We start from the raw sequence: 26,592 nt of genomic DNA, 5'->3' as shown, positions 1-26,592 counted from the left end.
GAACAAAGCCTCCAAGAAATTTGGGACTATGTGAAAAGACCAAACCTACGCCTGATTGATGTACCTGAAAATGACGGGGAGAATGGAACCAAGTTGGAAAACACTCTGCAGGATATTATCCAGGAGAACTTCCCCAATCTAGCAAGGCAGGCCAACATTCAGATTCAGGAAATACAGAGAATGCCACAAAGATACTCCTCGAGAAGAGCAACTCCAAGACACATAATTGTCAGATTCACCAAAGTTGAAATGAAGGAAAAAATGTTAAGGGCAGCCAGACAGAAAGGTCGGGTTACCCACAAAGGGAAGCCCATCAGACTAACAGCTCATCTCTCAGCAGAAACTCTACAAGCCAGAAGAGAGTGGGGGCTGATATTCAACATTCTTAAAGAAAAGAATTTTCAACCCAGAATTTCATATCCAGCCAAACTAAGCTTCATAAGTGAAGGAGAAATAAAATACTTTACAGACAAGCAAACGCTGAGTGATTTTGTCACCACCAGGCCTGCCCTAAAAGAGCTCCTGAAGGAAGCACTAAACATGGAAAGGAACAACCAGTACCAGCCCCTGCAAAAACATGTCAAATTGTAAAGACCATCGAGGCTAGGAAGAAACTGCATCAACTAATGAGCAAAATAACCAACTAACATCATAATGACAGGATCAGATTCATACATAACAATATTAACTTTAAATGTAAATGGGCTAAATGCTCCAATTAAAAGACACAGACTGGCAAACTGGATAAGGAGTCAGGACCCATCAGTGTGCTGTATTCAGGAAACTCATCTCACGTGCAGAGACACACATAGACTCAAAATAAAGGGATGGAGGAAGATCTATCAAATAAATGGAAAACAGAAAAAGGCAGGGGTTGCAATCCTAGTCTCTGATAAAATAGACTTTAAACCAACAAAGATCAAAAGAGACAAAGGCCATTATATAATGGTAAAGGGATCAATTCAACAAGAAGAGCTAACTATCCTAAATATATATGCACCCAACACAGGAGCACCGAGATTCATAAAGCAAGTCCTGAGTGACCTACAAAGGGACTTAAACTCCCACACAATAATAATGGGAGATTTTAACACCCCACTGTCAACATTAGACAGATCAACAAGACAGAAAGTTAACAAGGATATCCAGGAATTGAACTCAGCTCTGCACAAAGTGGACCTAATAGACATCTACAGAACTCTCCACCCCAAATCAACAGAATATACATTTTTTTCAGCACCACACCACACCTATTCCAAAATTGACCACATAGTTGGAAGTAAAGCTCTCCTCAGCAAATGTAAAAGAACAGAAATTATAACAAACTGTCTCTCAGACCACAGTGCAATCAAACTAGAACTCAGGATTAAGAAACTGACTCAAAACCGCTCAACTACATGGAAACTGAACAACCTGCTCCTGAATGACTATTGGGTACACAATGAAATGAAGGCAGAAATAAAGATGTTCTTTGAAACCAACGAGAACAAAGACACAACATACCAGAATCTCTGGGACACGTTCAAAGCAGTGTGTAGAGGGAAATTTATAGCACTAAATGCCCACAAGAGAAAGCAGGAAAGATCCAAAATTGACACCCTAACATCACAATTAAAAGAACTAGAAAAGCAAGAGCAAGCACATTCAAAAGCTAGCAGAAGGCTAGAAATAACTAAAATCAGAGCAGAACTGAAGGAAATAGAGACACAAAAAACCCTTCAAAAAATTAATGAATCCAGGAGCTGGTTTTTTGAAAAGATCAACAAAACTGATAGATCGCCAGCAAGACTAATAAAGAAAAGAGAGAAGAATCAAATAGATGCAATAAAAAATGAAAAAGGGGATATCACCACCGATCCCACAGAAATACAATCTACCATCAGAGAATACTACAAACACCTCTATGCAAATAAACTAGAAAATCTAGAAGAAATGGATAAATTCCTCGACAAATACACCCTCCCAAGACTAAACCAGGAAGAAGTTGAATCTCTGAACAGACCAATAACAGGTTCTGAAATTGTGGCAACAATCAATAGCTTACCAACCAAAAAGAGTCCAGGACCTGATGGATTCACAGCTGAATTCTACCAGAGGTACAAGGAGGAACTGGTACCATTCCTTCTGAAACTATTCCAATCAATAGAAAAAGAGGGAATCCTCCCTAACCCATTTTATGAAGCCAGCATCTTCCTGATACCAAAGCCTGGCAGAGACATAACCAAAAAAGAGAATTTCAGACCAAGATCCTTGATGAACATTGATGCAAAAATCCTCAATAAAATACTGGAAAACCGAATCCAGCAGCACATCAAAAAGCTTATACAACATGATCAAGTGGGCTTCATCCCTGGGATGCAAGGCTGGTTCAACATAGGCAAATCAATAAATGTAATCCAGCATATAAACAGAACCAAAGACAAAAACCACACGATTATCTCAATAGATGCAGAAAAGGCCTTTGACAAAATTCAACAACCCTTCATGCTAAAAACTCTCAATAAATTAGGTATTGATGGGACGCATCTCAAAATAATAAGAGCTGTCTATGACAAACCCACAGCCAATATCATACTGAATGGGCAAAAACTGGAAGCATTCCCTTTGAAAACTGGCACAGGAGAGGGATGCCCTCTCTCACCACTCCTATTCAACATAGTGCTGGAAGTTCTGGCCAGAGCAATCAGGCAGGAGAAGGAAATAAAGGGTATTCAATTAGGAAAAGAGGAAGTCAAATTATCCCTGTTTGCAGATGACATGATTGTATATCTAGAAAACCCCATCGTCTCAGCCCAAAATCTCCTTAAGCTGATTAGCAACTTCACCAAAGCCTCAGGATACAAAATCAATGTACAAAAATCACAAGCATTCTTGTACACCAATCACAGACAAACAGAGAGCCAAATCATGAGTGAACTCCCATTCACAATTGCTTCAAAGAGAATAAAATACCTAGGAATCCAACTTACAAGGGATGTGAAGGACCTCTTCAAGGAGAACTACAAACCACTGCTCAATGAAATAAAAGAGGATACAAACAAATGGAAGAACATTCCATGCTCATGGGTTAGAAGAATCAATATCGTGAAAATGGCCATACTGCCCAAGGTAATTTATAGATTTAATGCCATCCCCATCAAGCTACCAATGACTTTCTTCACAGAATTGGAAAAAACTACTTTAAAGTTCATATGGAACCAAAAAAGAGCCCGCATCGCCAAGTCAATCCTAAGCCAAAAGAACAAAGCTGGAGGCATCATGCTACCTGACTTCAAACTATACTACAAGGCTACAGTAACCAAAACAGCATGGTACTGGTACCACAACAGAGACATAGATCAATGGAACAGAACAGAGCCCTCAGAAATGATGCCACATATCTACAACTATCTGATCTTTGACAAACCTGACAAAAACAAGAAATGGGGAAAGGATTCCCTATTTAATAAATGGTGCTGGGAAAACTGGCTAGCCATATGTAGAAAGCTGAAACTGGATCCCTTCCTTACACCTTATACAAAAATTAATTCAAGATGGATTAAAGACTTAAATGTTAGACCTAAAACCATTAAAATCCTACAAGAAAACCTAGGCAATACCATTCAGGACTATGGGCAAGGACTTCATGTCTAAAACACCAAAAGCAATGGCAACAAAAGCCAAAATTGACAAATGGGATCTCATTAAACTAAAGAGCTTCTGCACAGCAAAAGAAACTACCATCAGAGTGAACAGGCAACCTACAGAATGGGAGAAAATTTTTGTAACCTACTCATCTGACAAAGGGCTAATATCCAGAATCTACAATGAAGTCAAACAAATTTACAAGAAAAAAACAAACAACCCCATCAAAAAGTGGGCAAAGGACATGAATAATCACTTCTTAAAAGAAGACATTTATGCAGCCAAAAAACACATGAAAAAATGCTCATCATCACTGGCCATCAGAGAAATGCAAATCAAAACCACAGTGAGATACCATCTCACACCAGTTAGAATGGCCATCATTAAAAAGTCAGGAAACAACAGGTGCTGGAGAGGATGTGGAGAAATAGGAACACTTTTACACTATTGGTGGGACTGTAAACTAGTTCAACCATTGTGGAAGTGAGTGTGGCGATTCCTCAGGGATCTAGAACTAGAAATACCATTTGACCCAGCCATCCCATTACTGGGTATATACCCAAAGGACTATAAGTCATGCTGCTATAAAGACACATGCACACGTATGTTTATTGCAGCACTATTCACAATAGCAAAGAGTTGGAACCAACCCAAATGTCCAACAATGATAGACTGGATTAAGAAAATGTGGCACATATACACCATGGAATACTATGCAGCCACGAAAAAGATGAGTTCATGTCCTTTGTAGGGACATGGATGAAACTGGAAAACATCATTCTCAGTAAACTATCGCAAGGACAAAAAACCAAACACCGCATGTTCTCACTCATAGGTGGGAATTGAACAATGAGAACTCATGGACACAGGAAGGGGAACATCACACTCCGGGGACTGTTGTGGGGTGGGGGGAGGGGGGAGGGACAGCATTAGGAGATATACCTAATGCTAAATGACGAGTTAATGGGTGCAGCAAAACAACATGGCACATGGATACATATGTAACAAACCTGCACATTGTGCACATGTACCCTAAAACCTAAAGTATAATAAAAAAAAAAGAGATTAAAAAAAATAAATAAAATAAACAAAATAAAAAAATAAAAATAAATAGGTTATAGCCAGGAGCAGTGGCTCATGCTGGTAATCCCAGTACTTTGGGAGGCCAAGGAAGGTGGGTTGCTTGAGTCCAGGAGTTCAAGACCAGCCTGAGAAACATAGTGAAACCCCATCTATAAAAAAAAAAAAAAAAAGCTGGGCATGGTGGTACACATCTGTAGTCCCAGCTACTCAGAAGGCTGAGGCAAGAGGATCACTTGAGCCAAGGAGTTTGAGGCCAGCCTGGGCATCATGGTGAAACCCCAGCTAAAAAATTGGCCGGGCGTAGTGGCCAGTGCCGGTAGTCCTAGCTACTCTGGAGGCTGAGGGAAAATCACCTGAGCCCAGGAAGTCAAGGCCGCATTGAGATGTGATCACAACACTGCTTCTTAGCCTCGGTGACAGAGAGTGACCCTGTCTCAAAAAAGAAAGAAAAAGGAAAGAAGGAAGGAAGGGAGGGAGGGAGGGAAGGAAGGAGGGAAGGAGGAAAGGAAGGAAGGCAGGCAGGCAGGCTGGCCAGAAGATGATGGAAAGACATCTTTAAACTGGTGAATGATAAAAAGTGACAACCCAGGCTTGGCGCAGTAGGTCACGCCTATAATCCCAGCACTTTGGGAGGCCGAGGCAGGTGAATCACCTGAGGTCGGTCAGGAGTTCAAGACCGGTCTGGCCAACATGGCAAAACCCCGTCTCTAATAAAAAATACAAAAAATTAGCCGGGCATGGTGGTGTGTGCCTGTAATCCCAGCTACTCAGGAGGCGGAGGCAGGAGAATCGCTTGAACCAGGGAGTTGGAGGTTGCAGCGAGCCGAGACGGCACCACTGCACTCCAGCCTGGTGACAGAGCGAGACTTGGTCTCAAAAAATAATAAATAAATAGGCCGGTGTGTTAGCTCATGCCTGTAATCCCAGCACTTTGGGAGGCCCAGGAGGGTGGATCACTTGAGCCCAGGAGTTCAACACCAGCCTGAGCTCGGAGGTTGCAGCGAGCCGAGATGGCACCACTGCACTCCAGCCTGGTGACAGAGCAAGACTTGGTCTCAAAAAATAATAAATAAATAAATAAATAAATAAATAAATAAATAGGCCGGTGTGTTAGCTCACGCCTGTAATCCCAGCACTTTGGGAGGCCCAGGAGGGTGGATCACTTGAGCCCAGGAGTTCAACACCAGCCTGAGCAACATGGCGAAACCCCGTCTCTACCAAAAATACAAAAATTAGCTGGGTGTGGTGGCACACGCCTATAGTCCCAGCTACTCAGGAGGCTGAGGCAGGAGAATTGCTTGAACCCGGGAAGTGGAGGTTGCAGTGAGCTGAGTTCGCGCTCACTACACTCCAGCCTGGAAAACAAGAGCGAGATTCTGTCTCAAAAATAAAGGTGAAAGAGGGACATTACAGACAAACAAAAACAGAGAATTCATGGCCAACAGACCTATATGAAAAGAAAAGCTAAAAGTACATCTTTAGGTTGAAGAAAAACAAGATTTGAACCACACTATGAACCACCTTGACCTAATGACATTACTGAATAAAACTCTTTTCAAGTGTGTATGCAATATTCACCACGAAGAGTATATACATGATCATAAAACACATCTTTTTGTTTTTTGAGACAGGGTCTCATTCTGTTGCCCAGGCTGGAGCACAGCAGCATGATCACAGCTCGCTGCAGCCTCTACCCCTGGGCTCCAGTGATCTGGCTAATGAACAAAACATTTTGGCCAGGCACAGTGGTTCATGCCTGTCATCCCAGCACTTTGGGAAGCTGAGGTGGGTGGATGGCCTGAGCTCAGGAGTTTGAGATCAGCCTGGCAACACAGCGAGACCCTCTCTCTACGAAAAATATAAAAATTAGCCAAGCATGGTGGCACGTGCCCATAGTCCCAGCTACTTGGGGTGCTGAGGCCAGAGGATTGCTTGAGCCTGGGAACTTGAGGCTGCAGTGAGCTGAGGTCACACGTCTGTACTCCAGCCTGGGTGACAAAGTGAAACCCTTTAAAAAAAAGTTTTTTGTTTTTTTTTTTTAGACAGAGTCTCGCTCTGTAGCCCAGGCTGGACTGCAGTGGTGCAATCTCGGCTCACTGCAAGCCCCGCCTCCTGGATTCATGCCATTCTCCTGCCTCAGCCTCCTGAGCAGCTGGGACTATAGGCACCTGCCATCATGCCTGGATAATTTTTTGTATTTTTAGTAGAGAAGGGGTTTCACGGTGTTAGCCAGGATGGTCTCGATCTCCTGACCTCGTGATCTGCCCACCTTGGCCTCCCAAAGTGCTGGGATTATAGGTGTGAGTCACCATGCCTGGCCGAAATAAATCTTAATCAATGTAAAAGAACTGAAATCAGAGTATACTTTCTAAGCATATTGGAGTTGAATTAGAAATCAGTTGTGGTAGGAAATCTAGAAAATCAACTGGGTGCAGTACCTCACACCTGTCATCCCAGCACTTTGGGAGGCCAAGGTGGGCAGATCACCTGAGGTCAGGAGTTCGAGACCAGCCTGACCTAAATAAATGGTGAAACCCTGTCTTTACTGAAAATACAAAATTAGCTGGGCGTGGTGGCACATGCCTGTAATCTCAGCTACTTGAGAGGCTGAGGCAGGAGAATCTCTTGAACCTGGGAGGTGGAGGTTATGGTGAGCCAAGATTGTGCCATTGGATTCCAGCCTGGGCAACAAGAGCGAAACTCTGTCTCAAAAAAAAAGAAAAGAGGCCAGGTGCGGTGGCTCATGCCTCTAATCCCAGCACTTTGGTAAGCTGAGGCAGGAGGATCACCTGAGGTCAGGAGTTCAGGACCAGCCTGACCAACATGGTGAAACCTTGTCTCTACTAAAAATACAAAAATTTGCTGGGCATGGTGTCATGTGCCTGTAATCCCAGCTATTTGGGAGGCTGAGGCAGGAGAATCACTTGAACCTGGGAGGCGAAGGCTGCAGTGAGCTGAGACTGCACCAGTGCACTCCAGCCTGGGTGACACAGTGAGATGCTGTCTCAAAAGAGAAAAGAAAAAAGAAAACAAATAAATGAGAGCAGTGGCTGTCCATGGGGCAGGGGACCGGTGGAAGGGGACATGAGTGGCGCTTCTGCAGGGATTGAAATGGTCTCATGACTAGGTTCATGCATTCATCAAAACTCACTACATTTTATGGTGAAGACTGAGGCACTTTGCTGTACATACAGTTTACCTCAATTACCAAAAAAGACCAAAAGGACACACAGCAAGTGTTCACAGTCATTATCTTTGGGTGCAGGGTTATAGATTTTTTTGCCTTTAAACTTTCTTTTCCTCTATAAATTTCAGCATTAAGTAGCTGTTTATTTGGAAGTATACTTTTTTTTTTAAAAAAAAAAGTATTTTTCTGGCCAGGTGCGGTGGCTCACACCTGTAATCCCAACACTTTGGGAGGCCAAGGCAGGTAGATCACTTGAGGCCTGGAGTTTAAGACCAGCCTAGCCAACATGACGAAACCTCTTCTCTCCTAGAACACCAAAACATAGCTGGGCGTGGTTGCACACACCTGTAATTCCAGCTATCTGGGAAGCTGAGGCACAAGAATCGCTTGAACCCGGGAGGCGGAAGTTGCAGTGAGCCGAGATCACACCACTGCACTCTAGCCTGGGTGACACAGCAAGACCATCTCAAAAATATATATGTCTTTTTCTTTATTTTTTTCCTTTTTAATTTCTTTTTTTTTTTTTTGAGACAAGGTCTCACTCTGTTGCCCAGGCTGGAGTGCAGTGGTGTGATCACGGCTCACTGCAGCATCAACCTCCTAGGCTCAAGCCATCCTCACATTTCAGCCTCTTGACTGGCATGTCACCACACCTGGCTAATTTTTGGGTTTTTTTTTTTTTTTTTTTTTTTTTTGAGACAGAGTCTTACTTTGTCACCCAGGCTGGAGGGCAGTGGCGTGATCTCGGCTCACTGCAATCTCCACCTCCCGGGTTCACGCCATTCTCCTGCCTCAGCCTCTCCGAGTAGCTGGGACTACAGGCGCCCGCCACCACGCCCAGCTAATTTTTTTTTTTTTTTTATTTTTAGTAGAGACGGGGTTTCACCGTGGTCTCGATCTCCTGACCTTGTGATCTGCCTGCCTTGGCCTCCCAAAGTGCTGGGATTACAAGCGTGAGCCACCGCGCCCGGCCTAATTTTTTGTATTTTTAATAGAGACAGGGTTTCACCATGTTAGCCAGGATGGTCTCGATCTCCTGACCTTGTGATCCGCCCGCCTCAGCCTCCCAAGTGTTGGGATTACAGGCGTGAGCCACCGCGCCCGGCTTTTTGTTTGTTTTTTTGAGAGAGTTTTGCTCTGTCGCCAGGCTGGAGTGCAGTGCCCCGATCTCAGCTCACTGCAACCTCCGCCTCCTGGGTTCAAGCGAGTCTCCTGCCTCAGCCTCCTAAGTAGCTGAGACTACAGGCACCCACCACCACACCCAGCTAATTTTTACATTTTTTTGTAGAGACAGGGTTTCACCATGTTGTCCAAGCTGGACTCAAACTCCTGGGCTCAAAAGATCCTCCCACCTCAGCCTCTCAAAGTGCTGAGATTACAAGCGTGATCCACTGTGCCCAGTGAAAAAGTATTTTAAAATTATCTTTGTCTTCAGGAGTAGAAACGCTTTTCTTCCTTGAAAGAAAATTAAGACTGGGTCCACTGGCTCACGCCTGTAATCTCAGCACTTCGAGAGGCTGAGGCAGGAGGATCTCTTGAGCCCAGGAGTTTGAGAACACCTTGGGCAACATGGCAAGACCCAGTCTCTACAAAAAATAAAAAATAAAAAAATAAATTAGGCAGGCGTAGTGGCATGCATCTGTATTTCCAGGAGTTTGAGCCTACAATGAGCCATGAGCCTAGGCAACAGAGTGAGACCTTACCTCTTAAAAAAAACAAAAAACAAACAAAAAAACAAAACTAATCACATATTGATCAGTCATTTAAAAAATTAAGAATCTAAAAAGCTCTTCTGCTCGCCTGTCACCATTAAGACATGCTTTTCCTCCCGCTTTGCCGTCTGCCATGATGGTGAGACCTCCCCAGCCATGTGGAGCTGCAGTGTCGCTGCCATCACCTCAACAGTCATTGAGTGGTGTTGCTGTTGTTTGGAGCTGCAGCATAACTAAAGACCATGCATTCCTCCTACGGAAGGCTTCTGGACAATCACCACTACAGGTCCTGGGGAAACTACACAAACCCCTAACATTGAATACGGCCTGGGATGAGAATCACTGTTCGTTATGTGCTCGTCTAGTAGAATCTGTAACTAACCCCTAACATTGAATACGGCCTGGGATGAGAATCACTGTTCGTTATGTGCTCGTCTAGTAGAATCTGTAACTAACCCCTAACATTGAATACGGCCTGGGATGAGAATCACTGTTCGTTATGTGCTCGTCTAGTAGAATCTGTAACTAACCCCTAACATTGAATACGGCCTGGGATGAGAATCACTGTTCGTTATGTGCTCGTCTAGTAGAATCTGTAACAAACTCCTAACATTGAATACGGCCTGGGATGAGAATCACTGTTCGTTATGTGCTTGTCTAGCAGAATCTGTAACAAACTCCTAACATTGAATACAGCCTGGGATGAGAATCACTGTTCGTTATGTGCTCGTCTAGTAGAATCTGTAACTAACCCCTAACATTGAATACGGCCTGGGATGAGAATCACTGTTCGGTGTGCACTTATCTAGTAGAATCTGTAACAAGTACCTGATGTGCACTGAATGACAGAAAAATTTAAAAATTAAAAAATTAAAAAATAAGGCCGGGCGCAGTGGCTCACGCTTGTAATCCCAGCACTTTGGGAGGCCGAGGCGGGCGGACCACGAGGTCAGGAGATCGAGACCATGGTGAAACCCCGTCTCTACTAAAAAAATACAAAAAATTAGCCGGGCGTGGTGGCGGGCGCCTGTAGTCCCAGCTACTCGGAGAGGCTGAGGCAGGAGAATGGCGTGAACCCAGGAGGCGGAGCTTGCAGTGAGCCGAGATGGTGCCACTGCACTCCAGCCTGGGCGACAGAGCGAGACTCCGTCTCAAAAAAAAAAAAAAAATTTAAAAAATAAATAGGCCGGGCACGGTGGCTCACACCTGTAATCCCAGCACTTTGGGAGGCCGAGGTGGGTGGATCACCTGAGGTCAGGGGTTCGAGACCAGCCTGGCTAACATAGTGAAACCCCATCTTTACTAAAAATACAAAACATCAGCCAGGTGTGGTAGCACATGCCTGTAATCCCAGCTACTCCGGAGGCTGAGGCAGGAGAATCACTTGAACCCGGGAGGAGGAGGCTGCAGTGAGCTGAGATCGTGCCACTGCACTCCAGCCTGAGCGACACAGCAAGACTCCGTCTCAAAAAAAAAAAAAATTAAAAATAGATAAATAAATAAATACCTATAATCCCAGCACTTTAAGAGGCTGAGGCGAGTAGCTCGCTTAAGGTCAGGAGTTTGAGACCAGCCTGGCCAACACGGTGAAACCCTGTCTCTACTAAAAATACAAGAATTAGCCAGGCATGGCAGCAGGCACCTGCAGTCCCAGCTACTCGGGAGGCTGAGGCAGGAGAATTGCTTGATCCCAGGAAGTGGAGGTTACAGTTAGCAAAGATCGTGCCACTGCACTCCAGCCTGGGTGATGGAATGAGACTCCGTCTCAAAAAATAAAATAAAGTAAAATAAAGCAGCAACTAAAAAAAAAAAATAATAATGATAATAAAATAAATACATAAATAAAAAGTTCTTCTATAAAAAGTAGAAGCCGGGCATGGTGGCTCACATCTGCAATCCCAGCACTTTAAGAGGCTGAGGCAGGTAGATCACCTGAGCTCAGGAGTGTGAGACCAGCCTGGGCAACGTGGTAAAACTCCATCTCTACCAAAAATACAGAAAATTAGCCGGGTGTGGTGGTGAGTGCCTGTAGTCCTAGCTACTTGGGAGGCTGAGGCACAAGAATCGCTGGAGCCCGGGAGGCGAAGGTTGCGGTGAGCCGAGATTGTGCCACTACATTCTAGCCTGGGCGACAGAGTGACAGCCTGTTCCACAAATAAAAATAAAAATAGAAAGTAGAAATAGGGGAAAACGTTTCTTTCTTTTTTTTTTTGAGATGGAGTCTTGCTCTGTTGCCCAGGCTGGAGTGCAGTGGCGCAATCTCGGCTCACTGCAAGCTCCGCCTCCTGGGTTCACGCCATTCTCCTGCCTCAGCCTCTCCAAGTAGCTGGGACTACAGGCGCCCACCACCACACCTGGCTAATTTTTTTGTATTTTTAGTAGAGACGGGGTTTCACCATGGTCTCGATCTCCTGACCTCGTGATCCACCCGCCTCGGCCTCCCAAAGTGCTGGGTTTACAAGTGTGAGCCACCGCGCCCGGCCGAAAACGTTTCTTACGTAGATTTGGTGGGAAAAATATGAATTTGACTTTTGTTTACAAACCAAAGTCCACGTTACCATACCTGAAAAAGCAGCTACAACAAAATCCATCCCTGTCCTTTCCTGTGGCCTTCAGAGCTCCCCACCTGTGCCGAGGAGACTGGCGCCCTCCTCTCTCACCTTCTCATCCCCGTGCCCTGTGACACATAGTACCTGTCTGCTGGGTTTGGGCTATGAGAAGTAGGTGAGAAACCTCCACCCTCTCTCCAGCTTACTATGGCTCTAGTAATTTCTATCTACCCTATTCATGTCACCACCTGAACCTTTATATTACCTCAAAGTCTTCAATCTAAGTAAAGCGTTCATATGAAGTAGAGACTCCATATGAAAAGAGGCCGAAGGGGCCTAAGTGACCTTTTGCTTGTGCTGCAGTAAGAGGAAGCTGCAGAAAACATGGGCACGACACCCTGTGAGCCTCCCACCACGCACAGGAGCCACCTTCTGAAGAACGTGCCAGAAGCGGGGAGGGCTTTGTGACAGCAGATGGACGGAGCTCGGCTCCCAGGGAGGGGCTGAGCGTTTGCCCTGCCAGTCGCTCAACAGATGATGTTCTCCAAACTTCACAAAATATAAGCACATTTCACTACAGGAAGACAAAGGATGAATGATGCCTAGAAAAGGTGAGTATTCACAACAGCTGATGTGCACAAAATTGTTTCCCTTTCTGAAACAAAGCAATCTTATTTACAAAAACCAAAACCACCTTAACAATAAGGTGCAATAAGCTTTTCTATAGGAAAAGCTTCATTTGTAAATGACTCTCCACAGCTCCTTTTCCAGAAAGATGGGGCAGGGGCCTTGTGAGCCAAGGTGGGTCTTACAAAGCTGGGTGTAGGCACCAGGGCGGCGTAGGGGGACAAAGCACGGGTCGCGTCTTCCCATTTATTCTAAGGTTACCTCCTTCCGCTCTGCGTCAGCGTGGATCTTGGCCTGGTTTGCAGCAGCTTCTCGGTAGGTGCTGGCGTGTTTGGCTTGTTCAAACAGTGTCTTCAGCTGCTGCGCGGTGTTGAGCAAGGAGTTGACCATCTCTTCCAGGTACAGCCAGCTCCGCGGCTCTGACAGCTCCAGCCCATTAACCAACGCGGGAGGTGCCGCTTTGGTGGGAGTCGGGGGTGGGACTGCCAGCGCAGGCAATGATGTCAACACTAGAGCATTTGGAAAGCAAAATAAACCAAGAAATTAATACATTTCCTAGCTTCAAAATGGCCTCCGTTAAAAATTCTCAGCCGGGTGCGGTGGCTCACGCCTGTAATCCCAGTGCTTTAGGAGGCCAAGGCAGGCGGATCATGAGGTCAGGAGATCGAGACCATCCTGGCTAACACAATGAAACCCGGTGTTTCACTGTGTTAAAAAAAAAATACAAAAAATACAAAAAATTAGCTAAAAAAAAATACAAAAAATTAGCTGGACGTGGTAGTGGACACCTGTAGTCCCAGCTACCTCAGGAGGCTGAGGCAGGAGAAAGGTGTGAACCTGGGAGGCAGAGCTTGCAGTGAGCAGAGACTGCACCACTGCACTCCAGCCTGGGCAACAAAGCGAGACTCCATCTAGAAAAAAAAAAAAAATTAAATTAAAAAATAATAAATAAATAAAAATTCTCATCACCCGGCGCAGTGGCTCATGCCTGTAATCCCTGCACTTTGGGAGACTGAGGTGGGAGGATCCCTTGAGCCCAGGAGTTCAAGACCAGCCTGGGCAACATAGCAAGACCTTGTCTCTACAAAACAAAAATCAAAAACAAAACAACTAGCTGGGCATGGTGACATTCACCTGTGATCCCAGCTACTCAGTGGGAGGATGGTTTGAGCCCAGGTGGTCGAGGCTACAGTGAGCCATGACTGCGCCACTGTTCTTCGGCCTTGGTGACGTAATGAGACCCTGTCTCAAAAAGAAAAGAGGCCAGGCACGGTGGCTCACACGTGTAATCCCAGCACTTTGGGAGGCCGAGGTGGGCAGATCCCTTGAGGTCATGAGTTCGAGGCTAGCCTGGTCAACATGGCGAAACCCATCTCTACCAAAAAATACAAAAATTAGCTAGGTGTGAAAGCGTCTATAATCCCAGCTACCGGGGAGGCTGAGGCATAAGAATCATTTGAACCCGGGAGGCGGAAGTTGCGGTGAGCCGAGATCATACCAGTGCACTCAAGCGTGGGCGACAGAGTGAGACTCCATCTCAAAAAAGAAAAAACTCTCACGCAATGTTGGGAAGTCAGGTAAAAAAATGACCAACAAACAACAAATCACTGCCTGACATCCCCCAGCACCTGACATCCCCCAGCACCTGACATCCCCCCAGCACCTGACACCCCCCAGCATCTGACATCCCCCCAGCACCTGACATCCCCCAGCACACAGCCTGACATCCCCCAGCACCTGACATCCCCCAGCTAGCAGCTTGACATCCCCCTAGCACCTGACATCCCCCAGCACGCAGGATGACATCCCCCAGCACACAGCTTGATATCCCCCCAGCACCCGACACCCCCAGCACACAGCTTGACATCCCCCCAGCACCCGACATCCCCCCAGCACCCGACATCCCAACACCCGACATCCCCCAGCACCCGACATCCCCCAGCACCCGACATCCCCCCAGCACCCGACATCCCCCCAGCACCCGACATCCCCCAGCACCCGACATCCCCCCAACACCCGACATCCCCCAGCACCCGACATCCCCCAGCACCCGACATCCCCCAGCACCCGACATCCCCCCAACACCCGACATCCCCCAGCACCCCACATCCCCCAGCACCCGACATCCCAGCACCCGACATCCCCCAGCACCCGACATCCCCCAGCACCCGACATCCCCCAGCACCCGACATCCCCCAGCACCCGACATCCCCCAGCACCCGACATCCCCCAGCACCCGACATCCCCCAGCACCCGACATCCCCCAGCACCCGACATCCCCCAGCACCCGACATCCCCCAGCACCCGACATCCCCCAGCACCCGACATCCCCCAGCACCCGACATCCCCCAACACCCGACATCCCCCAGCACCCGACATCCCCCCAGCACCCGACATCCCCAGCACCCGACATCCCCCAGCACCCGACATCCCCCAGCACCCGACATCCCCCAGCACCCGACATCCCCCCAGCACCCGACATCCCCCAGCACCCGACATCCCCCACACCCGACATCCCCCAGCACCCGACATCCCCCCAGCACCCGACATCCCCCCAGCACCCGACATCCCCAGCACCCGACATCCCCCCAGCACCCACATCCCCAGCACCCGACATCCCAGCACCCGACATCCCCCAGCACCCGACATCCCCAGCACCCGACATCCCCCAGCACCCGACATCCCCAGCACCCGACATCCCCCAGCACCTGACATCCCCCCAGCAGGCAACAGAGGCGGGAGGATGTGCCATCACTCCCCGCTCCACCCACCCAGCTCCACCCACCCAGCTCCACCCACCCAGCTCCACGTTGTAAAACTCATCTGAATGCAGCTGCTGGACCCGGAAATGTTCACAGAATCAGCGCCGTGGACAATGACCAGGGGCGGGAAGTGGCTAAATCAGAGTCTCGCTGTGTCGCCCAGGCTGGAGGGCAGTGGCATCATCTTGGCTCACTGCCCTCCTGCGTTCAAGCGATTCGCCTGCCTCAGCCTCCCGAGTAGCTGGGATTACAGGCATCTGCCACCAGGCCTGGCTAATTTTGTATTTTTAGTAGAGACAGGGTTTCTCCACGTTGGTCAGGCTGGTCTCGAACTCCTGACCTCAGGTGATCCGCCTGCCTCAGCCTCCCAAAGTGCTGGGATTACAGGCGTGAGCCACCACGCCCAGCGGGGTTTCTTACAATTGGAGAAGAAAGTTACAAAGGAACTAGAACAAACCCTGAGGTTCCACACTGGAACTAGAGACACTGGGGCAAGCTCATGGCTTTCAACACACACAGACTTGGAGCACAAACATGCACACGTACACATGAGAACGTTTCTGACTTCTGCCCACCAAGGGCACCTGGGGACAGAGATCCAGGAGACACATGCACACCTTGCACCACGGGCGAGCGGTCGATGCGAACCCCAGCCCTCCTGGAGAAAAAGCTCTGATTTCAAGCATTTGCTGATTTCTTGGTATAAATGCTTTACCAACACCCACCCCACACTTTTTTTTTTTTTTCCAGTTAATAGAGATGGGGTCTCCTTATGTTGCCCAGGCTGGTCTCAAACTCCTGGCCTCGGCCTCCTAAAGTGCTGGGATTAAACGGGTGAGCCACACGCCTGTAATCCAAGCACTTTGGGAGGCCAAAGCAGGCAGATCACAAGGTCAAGAGATTAAGACCATCCTAGCCAAAGTGGTGAAACCCCATCTCTACTAAAAATACAAAAATTAGCCGGGCATGGTGGCGCGTGCCTGTAGTCTGCACTCCAGCCTGGGCAACAGATCAAGACTCCATCTCAAAAAAAAAAGATGAGCCACCACGCCCAGCCCTGAGGTAAGCTTTAAAGATGGAAAGAGTTTAGACAGGCAAAAGGGAGAATAATGAAACAAGCAAATGAAGATGAAAAGGTAAGTTTTTCATGAACAAGTTTCTTGCACTGTCTGTGATAGTGAAAAATGGAAAACATGCATTTGCCACCAGCAGGGGAGGGTTCAATCAATCATGTATTGATCATATGCACCCTTTAAAAAAGTATAATTATGGCTGGGCGCGATGGCTCACGCCTGTAATCCCAGCACTTTGGGAGGCTGAGGCAGGTGGATCATGAGGTCAGGAGTTCGAGACCAGCCTGACCAGTATGGTGAAACCCCGTCTCTACTAAAAATACAAAAAAAAAAAAAAATCAGCTGGGCATGGTGGCGTGCACCTGTAGTCCCAGCTACTCAGGAGGCTGAGGCAGGAGAATTGCTTGAACCTGGCAGGCAGAGGTTGCAGTGAACCGAGATTGCTCCACTGCACTCCAGCCTGGGCAACAGAGTGACACTCTGTCTCAAAAAAAACAAACAAACAAACAAAAAAAAACAAAAAAAAACCGTATAATTATACAGAAATCTTGGCTGCATGTGGTGGCTCACACCTGTAATCCCAGCACTTTGGGAGGCTGAGGTGGATGGATCACTTGAGGTCAGGAGTTCGAGACCTGTAATCTCAGCTACTTGGGAGGCTGAGGCAGGAGAATCACTTGAACCAGGCAGAGGTTGCAGCGAGCCAAGATTGTGCCACTGCACCCCAGCCTGGGCAACAGAGCGAGACTCCATCTCAAAAAAAATAAAAGTGCAGTTAAACGAAAAATCAAAGTTAGAATGCATTTACAATGTATCATCATTTTAAAGATTTAGGCCACATTTAGGCCTTGTTTTTTCTTTCTTTCAGCAGATACCGAATGTCTATGCCAGCTCTGGAGAGACCAAGACCTGCCACTGGGGAGTGTCTACCCTCAAGGGGACAACAGCAAACTCACCAGAAAGAACTTCAGACTTCACGGGCCAATTGGTTTCTAGGGGCTTGCCCTGCTGTTGTGCCAAAAGCAACTTCCACAGCACACACAGGAATGGACGTGGCTGTGTGTCAGTAAAACTTTATTTACAAACATAGGCAGTGGGCCACACTTTGCCAGCCACTGATCTAATGCATCAACAACAACAAAACAAAACAAAACGAATCGCATTTCACTTAGAAATTCTTTCATAGGAAGCAATTCTGAGGACAATAACCTGTACATATGTGAATTCTTTCAAACCTACCTATTTTGGGATGTGATGTTGGCAACGCAGCTTCTGGAAACGGTGCGATCTGGCAGCTGTCCTGATAGCCGGGGTAGTGAGGCTCAGGGTGGCTGGCCCTGCATGGGGGCTGCACGCTGGCCTCTTGGACTGTTGGGGAGAAAAGGGACAGGGAGCCTCGGGACAGTTGTCTGCACAGCAGACTCTAAAGATCACGCTCTATGGCTGCGCCATTCAGTACACATAGTAGCTTATGGCCACACGTGACTACTGACCCCCTGAAATGTGGTAAGCCTGAATTGCTGACATAATAGGATTGGGGTTGTATCAGGTGAAATAAAATAGATTATAAAAATCAGGCCAGGCGCAGTGGCTCACGCCTATAATCCCAGCACTTTGGGAGGCCAAGATTGGCGGATCACGAGGTCAGGAGATCAAGACCATCCTGGCTAACATAGTCAAACCCCGTCTCTACTAAAAATACAAAAAAAAAAGTAGCCGGGCATGGTGGCGGGCACCTGTAGTCCCAGCTACTTGGGAGGCTGCAGCAGGAGAATGGTGTCAACCCGGGAGGCGGAGTTTGCAGTGAGCTGAGATGGCGCCACTGCACTCCAGCCTGGGGGATGGAGCGAGACTCCACCTCAAAAAAAAAAAAAAAAAAATCAGTTCTAGCTCTTTCCTTTATTTTCCTCAGTGTGGCTACTAGAATATTCTCCAGCACACATCTGGCTAGGCCGCATTTCTGTTGCACAACTGCAGTCAAAAGCAGGAGCCGGCAGACACAGTATTTTCAGCTTTGCCGGCTCTGGCATCTGTCACAAGTAACCCACTGCCACACGCCAACCCTATCCACACTGCACCGCCCACCTGACGTGGCTCCCACGCTATCCCCACCAACAAACGCCTGGTTCAAGGCCCCGCTCGAGGTACCCAGCAGCCTACGCAGCCCAATGTGGTGTCGGGGAAGTGATGTCATAGTCAAGGATATACCGAGGACGTGTCAGGCAGGCACTGGAGCAGCTCACCCGTGGCTCCTGTGAAGACGTCGCCCTGGGCCGGACTCTCTGATATGACAGCAGTGGCCTCTACAGTGGATGCTCGGTCAAAGGTCAGTGCCCCCGAGGTCGTGATCTGTCCCGAGGGGGTCACGGTGACTGGAAAGGCAGAAGCACATTTCACATGGCCAGGCAGTGGCGCCCACGGCACACAGGTCCTGTGCCACCCGCGGGCACCAATCCTTGTGGGGGCCTGGGCTGAAGTGCAGGCAACGGTAACCGTACCCTCCCATGTGAAGGACACAGGGGAAATCCCAGATCTTGGAGGAGACCTCACAGGAGAAAACCAGGACGGCCAGGATGGCAACTTGCCACCACCAACTGTTCATTGTTTAAACTGTGAACCACGGAAACATGCTGCCCAGCCAAAAAACAAACACAAAATAAAACTTTCAATGATTTTTAAGTACTTTGTGGTTCGAATTAAGAAAACATCTTTAATCCAAGCTGAAGGTAAAAAGCAGCCGCGTCCCACAGCAAGGCTGCCTCTCCAGCTCAAAAACAAATCCTGGCGACAGATCTTGAGACTCTGCTGCTGTGAGACTCTTCCTGCACCCACCACCCAGGGCCTCAGGAAGGAGCCGACAGGGTGTTTTAGAAAGACCTTGCTCTATAAATGCAAAAACCCAGACTTATATTAGTTAACAAAAGCCTATTACAAAGACATTTTCTCCTATTGCTACCTCTCCCCATTTAAACCCTGTCTGTACAAAAAAATAAAAACATTAGCTGGGCATGGTGGCACGTGCCTGTGGTCCCAGCTACTTGGGAGGCTGAGGTGGGAGGAGTGCCTGAGCTTGGGAGACCGAGGCTGCAGCGAGCCGGGATCCTGACGCTGCCCTCCAGCCTGGCCACAGAGAAGGACCCACAGAGCTCTCTGCAGCCCTCGTCCAGCGCACTGAGAATCCCTCACCAAGGACGCCCCTGTCAGGAAACGTCTCCTGAGCGCGTGCTGGGCACTCGGTCATGCTCACTCACACTGGGAAACAGCCCAGGACAAGGCCGACAGTGGCTGGGTCCCAGGGAAGCAAGACTGAGCTGGGCACTGGGACAGCCCTTCCCACTCAGGGGCCGCACTGCAAAGGTGCACGAAAGCGTTGGCATCCCTCCAGCCACACAATGTGCTTTAGAAATGAGAATCCCACAGTGGCCGTGGGAGTGGTGATGAGAGAAGGCAACGCACTCAGGTCCCCTCAGTAAACTAGAGCTGTGTTTTCTCAAACTCACAGGTGGTAGCCGCGGTGGCTGGAAGCAACGTGATGTTCTTGGGGGAATCCTTCTTCACGGGAGTTGTGGGCAGTTCATTCTCCTTCTTGCGCCTTTTGTAAGGCACAAAAAGCCTGACCGGGCCACTCTGGGGGAGAAAGGAGAGAAGCCACCACGTTCATGTGTGCAAAAGCTATGCTGCGCTTGCAATTCCTCCTTGAGTGGTGGCACCGCAGGGTGTGTGAGTCACACGGTGAGACCACATTAAGATGGTAAGCGCCCCTAAAAATCCCACCTCTTTTTCTTTTTTGAGACGGAGTTTCACTCTAGTTGCCCACACTGGAGTGCAGTGGCGCGATCTCGGCTTACTGCAACCTCCGCCTCCCGGGTTCAGGTGATTCTCCTGCCTTAGCCCCCTCAGTAGCTGTGATTACAGGCATGTGTCACCAAACCCAGCTAATTTTCTTTCTCTTTTTTTTTTTTTTGAGACATGAGAGTCTCACTCTGTTGCCCAGGCTGGAGTGCAGTGGCACGATCTCCACTCACTGCAACCTCCGCCTCCGAGGTTCAAGTGATTCTCCTGCCACAGCCTCCTGAGTAGCTGGGATTGCAGATGCGCACCACCACGCCTGGCTAATTTTTGTATTTTTAGTAGAGACGGGGTTTCTCCATGTTGGTCAGGCTGATCTCAAACTCCCAACCTCAGGTGATCCTCCAGCCTCAGCCTCTCAAAGTGGTGGGATTACAGGTGTGAGCCACCGCACCCAGCCAAAATCCCACCTCTTCAGGCCCCAAATCCCTTAAAATGACAGAAAGGATACTTGAACATACGAGGCCGGGCGCGGTGGCTCACGCCTGTAATCCCAGCACTTTGGGAGGCCGAGGTGGGCGGATCACGAGATCAGGAGCTCGAGATCATCCTGGCTAACATGGTGAAACCCCGTCTCTACTAAAAATACAAAAAATTAGCCGGGCGTGGTGGCAGGTGCCTGTAGTCCCAGCTACTCAGGAGGCTGAGGCAGGAGAATGGCGTGAACCAGGGAGGCAGAGCGTGTAGTGAGCCGACATTGCGCCACTGCACTCCAGCCAGGGCGACAGCGAGACTCCATCTCAAAAAAAAAAAAAAAGGCCAGGAATTCCTAAAAGACAGAAAATAGATGGGGGTCAAGCAAGGGAGGAATGAGAAGAAGCCACAGAGGAGAAAGTTGGCAGCACAAGGGCATAGCTTCAGCAGCACCACGCCAGACAGGAGGAGGCATGGGAGCAATTAAAGAAGAAAACGGTAAAAGTCACCAAAGATCTCCCCATGGAAGAGGCCAAACCCTCACGCAGCTGGGCCTGGGACACTCCCGCCTCCGATCCGAGACCCTCGCAAGCCCAGCACCACACAAGGCTGCCAGACACACGCTCACAGCGTTGCTTCTGCCAGTTCAAACCTGTTGAGACTCTCTAGTGAAGTTTTCATTCAGTTATTCTTCTTTTCAAGTCTACAATTTCCATTTGACTTTTTTTTTTTTTTTTTTCCAGACGGAGTCTCACTCTGTCACCCAGGCTGGAGTGCAGTGGCACAATCTGGGCTCACTGCAAGCTCTGCCTCCCAGGTTCACGCTATTCTCCTGCTTCAGCCTCCCGAGTAGCTGGGACTACAGGCGCCCGCCACCAAGCCTGGCTAATTTTTTGTATTTTTAGTACAGACGGGGTTTCACCGTGTTAGCCAGGATGGTCTCGATCTCTTGACCTCGTGATCTGCCCACTTCGGCCTCCCAGTGCTGGGATTACAGGCGTGAGACACCGTGCCCGGCCGACTTTTTTTAGTAATTTATGTCTCTTCATTGACATTCTCCAGTGAGGAGACAGTGTCTTCAGACCTTCCATGCAATCTCTAGCTGTGGTTTCCTTTAGTCCTCTGAACATACTGAGGATGGTTATTTTAAAGCTTTTTCCTGTTAAACTCAACATCCGGGCCTCTCCAGACAATTTCTGTTGCCTGCGTTCTTCCTGTGTATGGTTCAAGGCTCTTTGCATGTCTTATCGTCTTTTGTTAAGAATAAGACGTCGCAGGTGATACATTGTAGCAACAGTGGAAAGCAGTTCTCCTTTCTCCAGGCTCCTTGCTGCTGTCAGCTTGTTTGTTATTCAGGGACGGGGCTGGACGGTTTTACTGAGCCAGTTCTCCGGGGGCGGCCTTGGCTGCTGCTCCTCTGAGGGCTCGGCCCTGGGTAGGGTGCAGCCACCTTTGGTGGTGGAGGTTTTGGCTGTCTCTCTCCCTGATCTCTGTTAAGCTGTTGGTTTAGTCAAGTGTCAGAATCAACTAACTGCCAGCGGCCTGCTCCATCACTTTCAACAATGCCCTGGGGCACACATTGCTCCGCTGTCTGAGCCAATTAAATTAGGCCTTCTTTACCGAGAGGTTAGATCTTGAAGGTCGGTTTCCCAGGTGGGTTCTTAGCTGTGGCTTTCCTCGCCTCTCTGGTGAACTTGCTGACCTACAGTTTAGTTTCTTGCTCTAATGGAACTGCCGGCCTCCTCTTAACTGCTTACCACCAAAATGTCCACTGTTTTCCAGGGCACTTTTAGGCTTGAACATCCCCACACTGTTTCAAATCAAGTCAGTTCCTCCGGGAGGGTCTTTGGAGCTCTCTGTTCTTATGGCCTCTCTCTCTTTTGGGCTGAATGTCTGAGCCCCTACTATAGACCTAGAGGCGGGAACAGTGCCTGAGTCTATCAGAGGGAATTCTGCTGCATCAGCCGGGCTCTGTGTGGGGGGCAGCAGCCTCTCACTGCATGGATGCTCCACCCTATGGGTAATCTGGGTTGAGGGAAATTGGGGCCTCCCTATGCTTGGCCTCCCACGCCTGGGTAAAGCCTCTGCCCTCTGAGTGGGGCTGATTGAAGAGATTTTCAGTCACACTTCCCAGGAATGTACTGCAACTCAGAGCTGAAGGGGTTGAGAAATGCTGGTGGCCTGCCCCTCCCAGTGAGATACCATATCCCTTGCCCGGGAGCTGCAAGGAGTGGGAACCCTGTTTTCTTGGTCACAACCACCCAGAATGGAGCCTCCTCCACAGGGAGCTGGGGGCAGAAAGGGAGGGAAGGAGCTGGCTGTAACTCAAACGTCACAATCCTCACTGCTCTTTCCAAGACTGACTACGTTTTCTTGGACATTTCTTTATTTGCTGTGTGCCCCCAGGACAATTTCTGGAGACCTTAAGGGGTTATTTTTTCACAATTTTCACTAGTTATTTCTCTGGAGAGTTGGTCCACTGAGCTCATCACACCACCATTCCCCAAGTGGAAGCCAAAAGTTTTAAAATTTGATAAAGTCCAATCCAAGAAATCCTAGTTCTAACTCCAGGTCAGGAAGATTTTCCAATGTGTTTTCTCCTAAAAATGTTATAGTTTTACCTTTCACTTTAGATCGATGACGCGTTTTGAATTCATTTTTCTACCAAGTGTGAAGTTTAGGTCATCCTCTGTCTCTGCCGACGAACGTCCAGCCGCTCCAAGGCCATTTGCTGGACTCTACCACGACGCTCTAGTCTGACCCAGACCCTGGGGTCTCTCCCTCTGCCAGTGCCACACTGTCTTGATTACCGTCACAACCTAGTAAGTCTTAAGACCCCGCGATGTGATTCCACCCATTTTAAACTTTTATTTCAAAACTGGTTTGGCTTTTTTATTTCCTTTACCTTTTTATGCAAATTTTAGAATCAGCTTGTCTGCATCTAAAAATAATCCTGCTGGCATTTTTTGTTTTGTTTTTTTTGAGACGGAGTCTCGCTCTGTCGCCCAGGCTGGAGTGCAGTGGTGCAATCTCGGCTCACTGCAAGCTCCGCCTCCCGGGTTCACGCCATTCTCCTGCCTCAGCCTCTCCGAGTAGCTGGGACTACAGGCGCCCGCCACTACGCCCGGCTAATTTTTTGTGTTTTTAGTAGAGATGGGGTTTCACCGTGGTCTCGATCTCCTGACCTCGTGATCCGCCCGCCTCGGCCTCCCAAAGTGCTGGGATTACAAGCGTGAGCCACCGCACCCGGCCTCCTGCTGGCATTTTGATAGTAATTGTGTTAAACCTATGAATCAACTTGGGAAAAAGTCACATCTTTACTATACTGAGTCTTCTAATCCACGGGCACAAGATGTCTTTTGACATATTTCAATCTTCTCTGGTGTCTTTCTTCAGCATTTTCTTCAGTATCTTCCACGTACAAACCCTGTACATGATTTCCTAGACTGACATCTAAGTACTTCAGTGTTGGAGCCCCTGCAAATGATCTACCCACAGGCTCAACTGCCAGTGGGACCGACGCCTCCTCCCGGCTCCTTTACTCCTGCAGTGTCTCTAAGAGTCTCACCTACTGGCTTTTCCCAATCAACTTCAAAATTATTTTACGTTCACAAAATTGTTTTTTCCACTAGAATCACATGAAATCTATTTATGAACTACACAATTCTAGGATGTTTAGTGTTTCACCCCGAGAACATGGTAGGTCTATGTTCTTTTTTTTGAGGTGCAGTGGCTCACGCCTGTAATGTCAACACTTTGGAAGGCCACGGCGGACGGATCACGTGGGTCAGGAATTTGAGACCAGCCTGACCAACGTGGCAAAACCCCATCTCTACTAAAAATACAAAAATTAGCCAGGCGTTGTGGCGCACGCCTGTAATCTCAGCTACTCGGGAGGCTGAGGCAGGAGAATTGCTTGAATCCGGGAGGCGGAGGTTGCAGTGAGCCGAGACCGTGCCACTGCACTCCAGTGTGGGCAACAGAGTCAGACTTCGTCTCAAAAAAAAAAAAGAAAGAAAAAAAATTATTTTGGGTCTTTGTGAAGTAGTTAAGAATTTAGAATAAGGAAATACGTCAAAAAGACGTTAAAAGCTCTATACATGAATAAGTTTACGATAGCATTTTTCTGACATGTTACAAAATGCAGAATATAAAATGGCACGCATACAAGGAAAAGTGTGTATGTTTAGTTTTAGAGTTAAGGCAGTGACATTATAACTGCTTTTCATTATTTAAGGTTTCCATAAATGTTCTTTGAGCAACATCTTGGGGGCCAACCACGTGTCCCCCCATCGAGACATCAGGATTCATCGTGGTGTATCAGGGAGCAGGGGACAGAACAACCCAGGAGAAGTGAGGACAGTGTCTCTCTCCAAGGCAGAGGGCAGGAGGGAAACAGCCAAGAGGCTAAGCGCTGTGGGACCCTTTCGGCCACCCCCAGCCCCACCAAGTGCTCCTGCTCCAGACACGCTGGCAACTTACTAAGGTCATGTCGTCGCAGCAGGCAGCACAGGTGCAAGAGGCAGCGTGAGGGTTTAAGATCCCATCCTGAGATGTAAAAAGAACCACCACACATTAGAAAGTTAGCCCCTAAATGTGTATCATTCAATAACAGAAGATTTCAACCACTTCTACCACTTACCTGCCATTCATAAATATAAAAATTCTTTTTTTTTTTTTTTGAGGCTGAAGTCTTGTTGGGTTGCCCAGGCTGGAGTGCAGTGGCACATTCTCGGCTCAGCGCAACCTCTGCCTCCCCAGCGCAAGCAATTCTTGTGCCTCAGCCTCCCAAGAAGCTGGGATTATAGGCTTGCACCACCACATCCAGCTAATTTTTGTCTCTTTAGTAGAGACAGGTTTTGCCATGTTGACCAGGCTGGTCTCGAACTCCTGGCCTCAAGCAATCTGCCCGCCTCGGCCTCTCGAAGTGCTGGGATTACAAGCGTAAGCCACCATGCCCAACCTCATAAAGATAAAAATTCTGCAAAATCAGGACCGGGCATGGTGGCTCATGCCTGTAATCCCAGGACTTTGAGAGGCCGAGGCAGGCAGACCACCTGAGCTCCGGAGCTAGAGACCAGCCTGGCCAACATGGTGAAACCTCATGTCTACTAAAAATACAAAAATTAGCTGGCGTGGTGGCGCATGCCCATAGTCCCAGCTACCTGGGAGGCTCAGGCAGGAGGATCGCTTGAACCAGGGAGGCAGAGGTTACATTGAGCTGAGATCGCACCACTGCACTCCAGCCTGGGCAACAGAGGGAGGCCTTTGCCTCAAAAAAAAAAAAAAAAAAAAAAAAAAAATTATGAGAAATCAGGTAATGCCCAGGCCAGGTGTGGTGGCTCACGCCTGTAATCCCAGCACTTTGGGAGGCTGAGGGGGGTGGCTCACTTAAGGTCAGGAGTTCAAGACCAACCTGACCAACATGGTTGGTCTCCATTAAAATACAAAAAGTAGGCCGGGTATTGTGGCTCACGCCTGTAATCTCGGCACTTTGAGAGGCGAGGCAGGTGGCTCAGTTGAGGTCGGGAGTTCGAGACCAGCCTGGCCAGCCTGGTGAAACCCCGTCCCTATGAAAAAATACAAAAAAAATAGGCCGGGTACTGTGGCTCACACCTGTAATCCCAGCACTTTGGGAGGCCGAGGCAGGCAGATCACCTGAGGTCAGGACTTCAAGACCAGCCTGGCCAACACGGTAAAACCCCATCTCTA

At 48.3% G+C, this 26,592-nt stretch overlaps 1 protein-coding gene across 2 annotated transcripts in view; it reads right to left on the bottom strand.

Moving 5' to 3' along the window:
• The window catches only part of DEAF1 (DEAF1 transcription factor), a 61,140-nt gene that overhangs the window by 24,520 nt on the left and 10,028 nt on the right, over nucleotides 1–26,592 (bottom strand). The window contains exons 6-10 of one of the 2 annotated variants that reach the window (XM_030801562.1): nucleotides 25,363–25,428; nucleotides 20,118–20,244; nucleotides 18,861–18,989; nucleotides 17,857–17,985; nucleotides 13,044–13,291 (exon numbers count right to left, since the gene is read on the bottom strand). In XM_030801562.1, the coding sequence (XP_030657422.1) occupies nucleotides 13,044–13,291; nucleotides 17,857–17,985; nucleotides 18,861–18,989; nucleotides 20,118–20,244; nucleotides 25,363–25,428 (699 nt within the window). The remainder of the gene's footprint in view (nucleotides 1–13,043; nucleotides 13,292–17,856; nucleotides 17,986–18,860; nucleotides 18,990–20,117; nucleotides 20,245–25,362; nucleotides 25,429–26,592) is intronic. The other variant, XM_030801563.1, reaches the window with a different exon arrangement.

The sequence above is a fragment of the Nomascus leucogenys genome, chromosome 21 (assembly GCF_006542625.1).
Source record: "Nomascus leucogenys isolate Asia chromosome 21, Asia_NLE_v1, whole genome shotgun sequence".
In the NCBI taxonomy this organism is placed as follows: domain Eukaryota; kingdom Metazoa; phylum Chordata; class Mammalia; order Primates; family Hylobatidae; genus Nomascus; species Nomascus leucogenys.
Note: the sequence above shows the minus strand (reverse complement) of the source record. Positions and strands in the feature narration are given on the sequence as shown.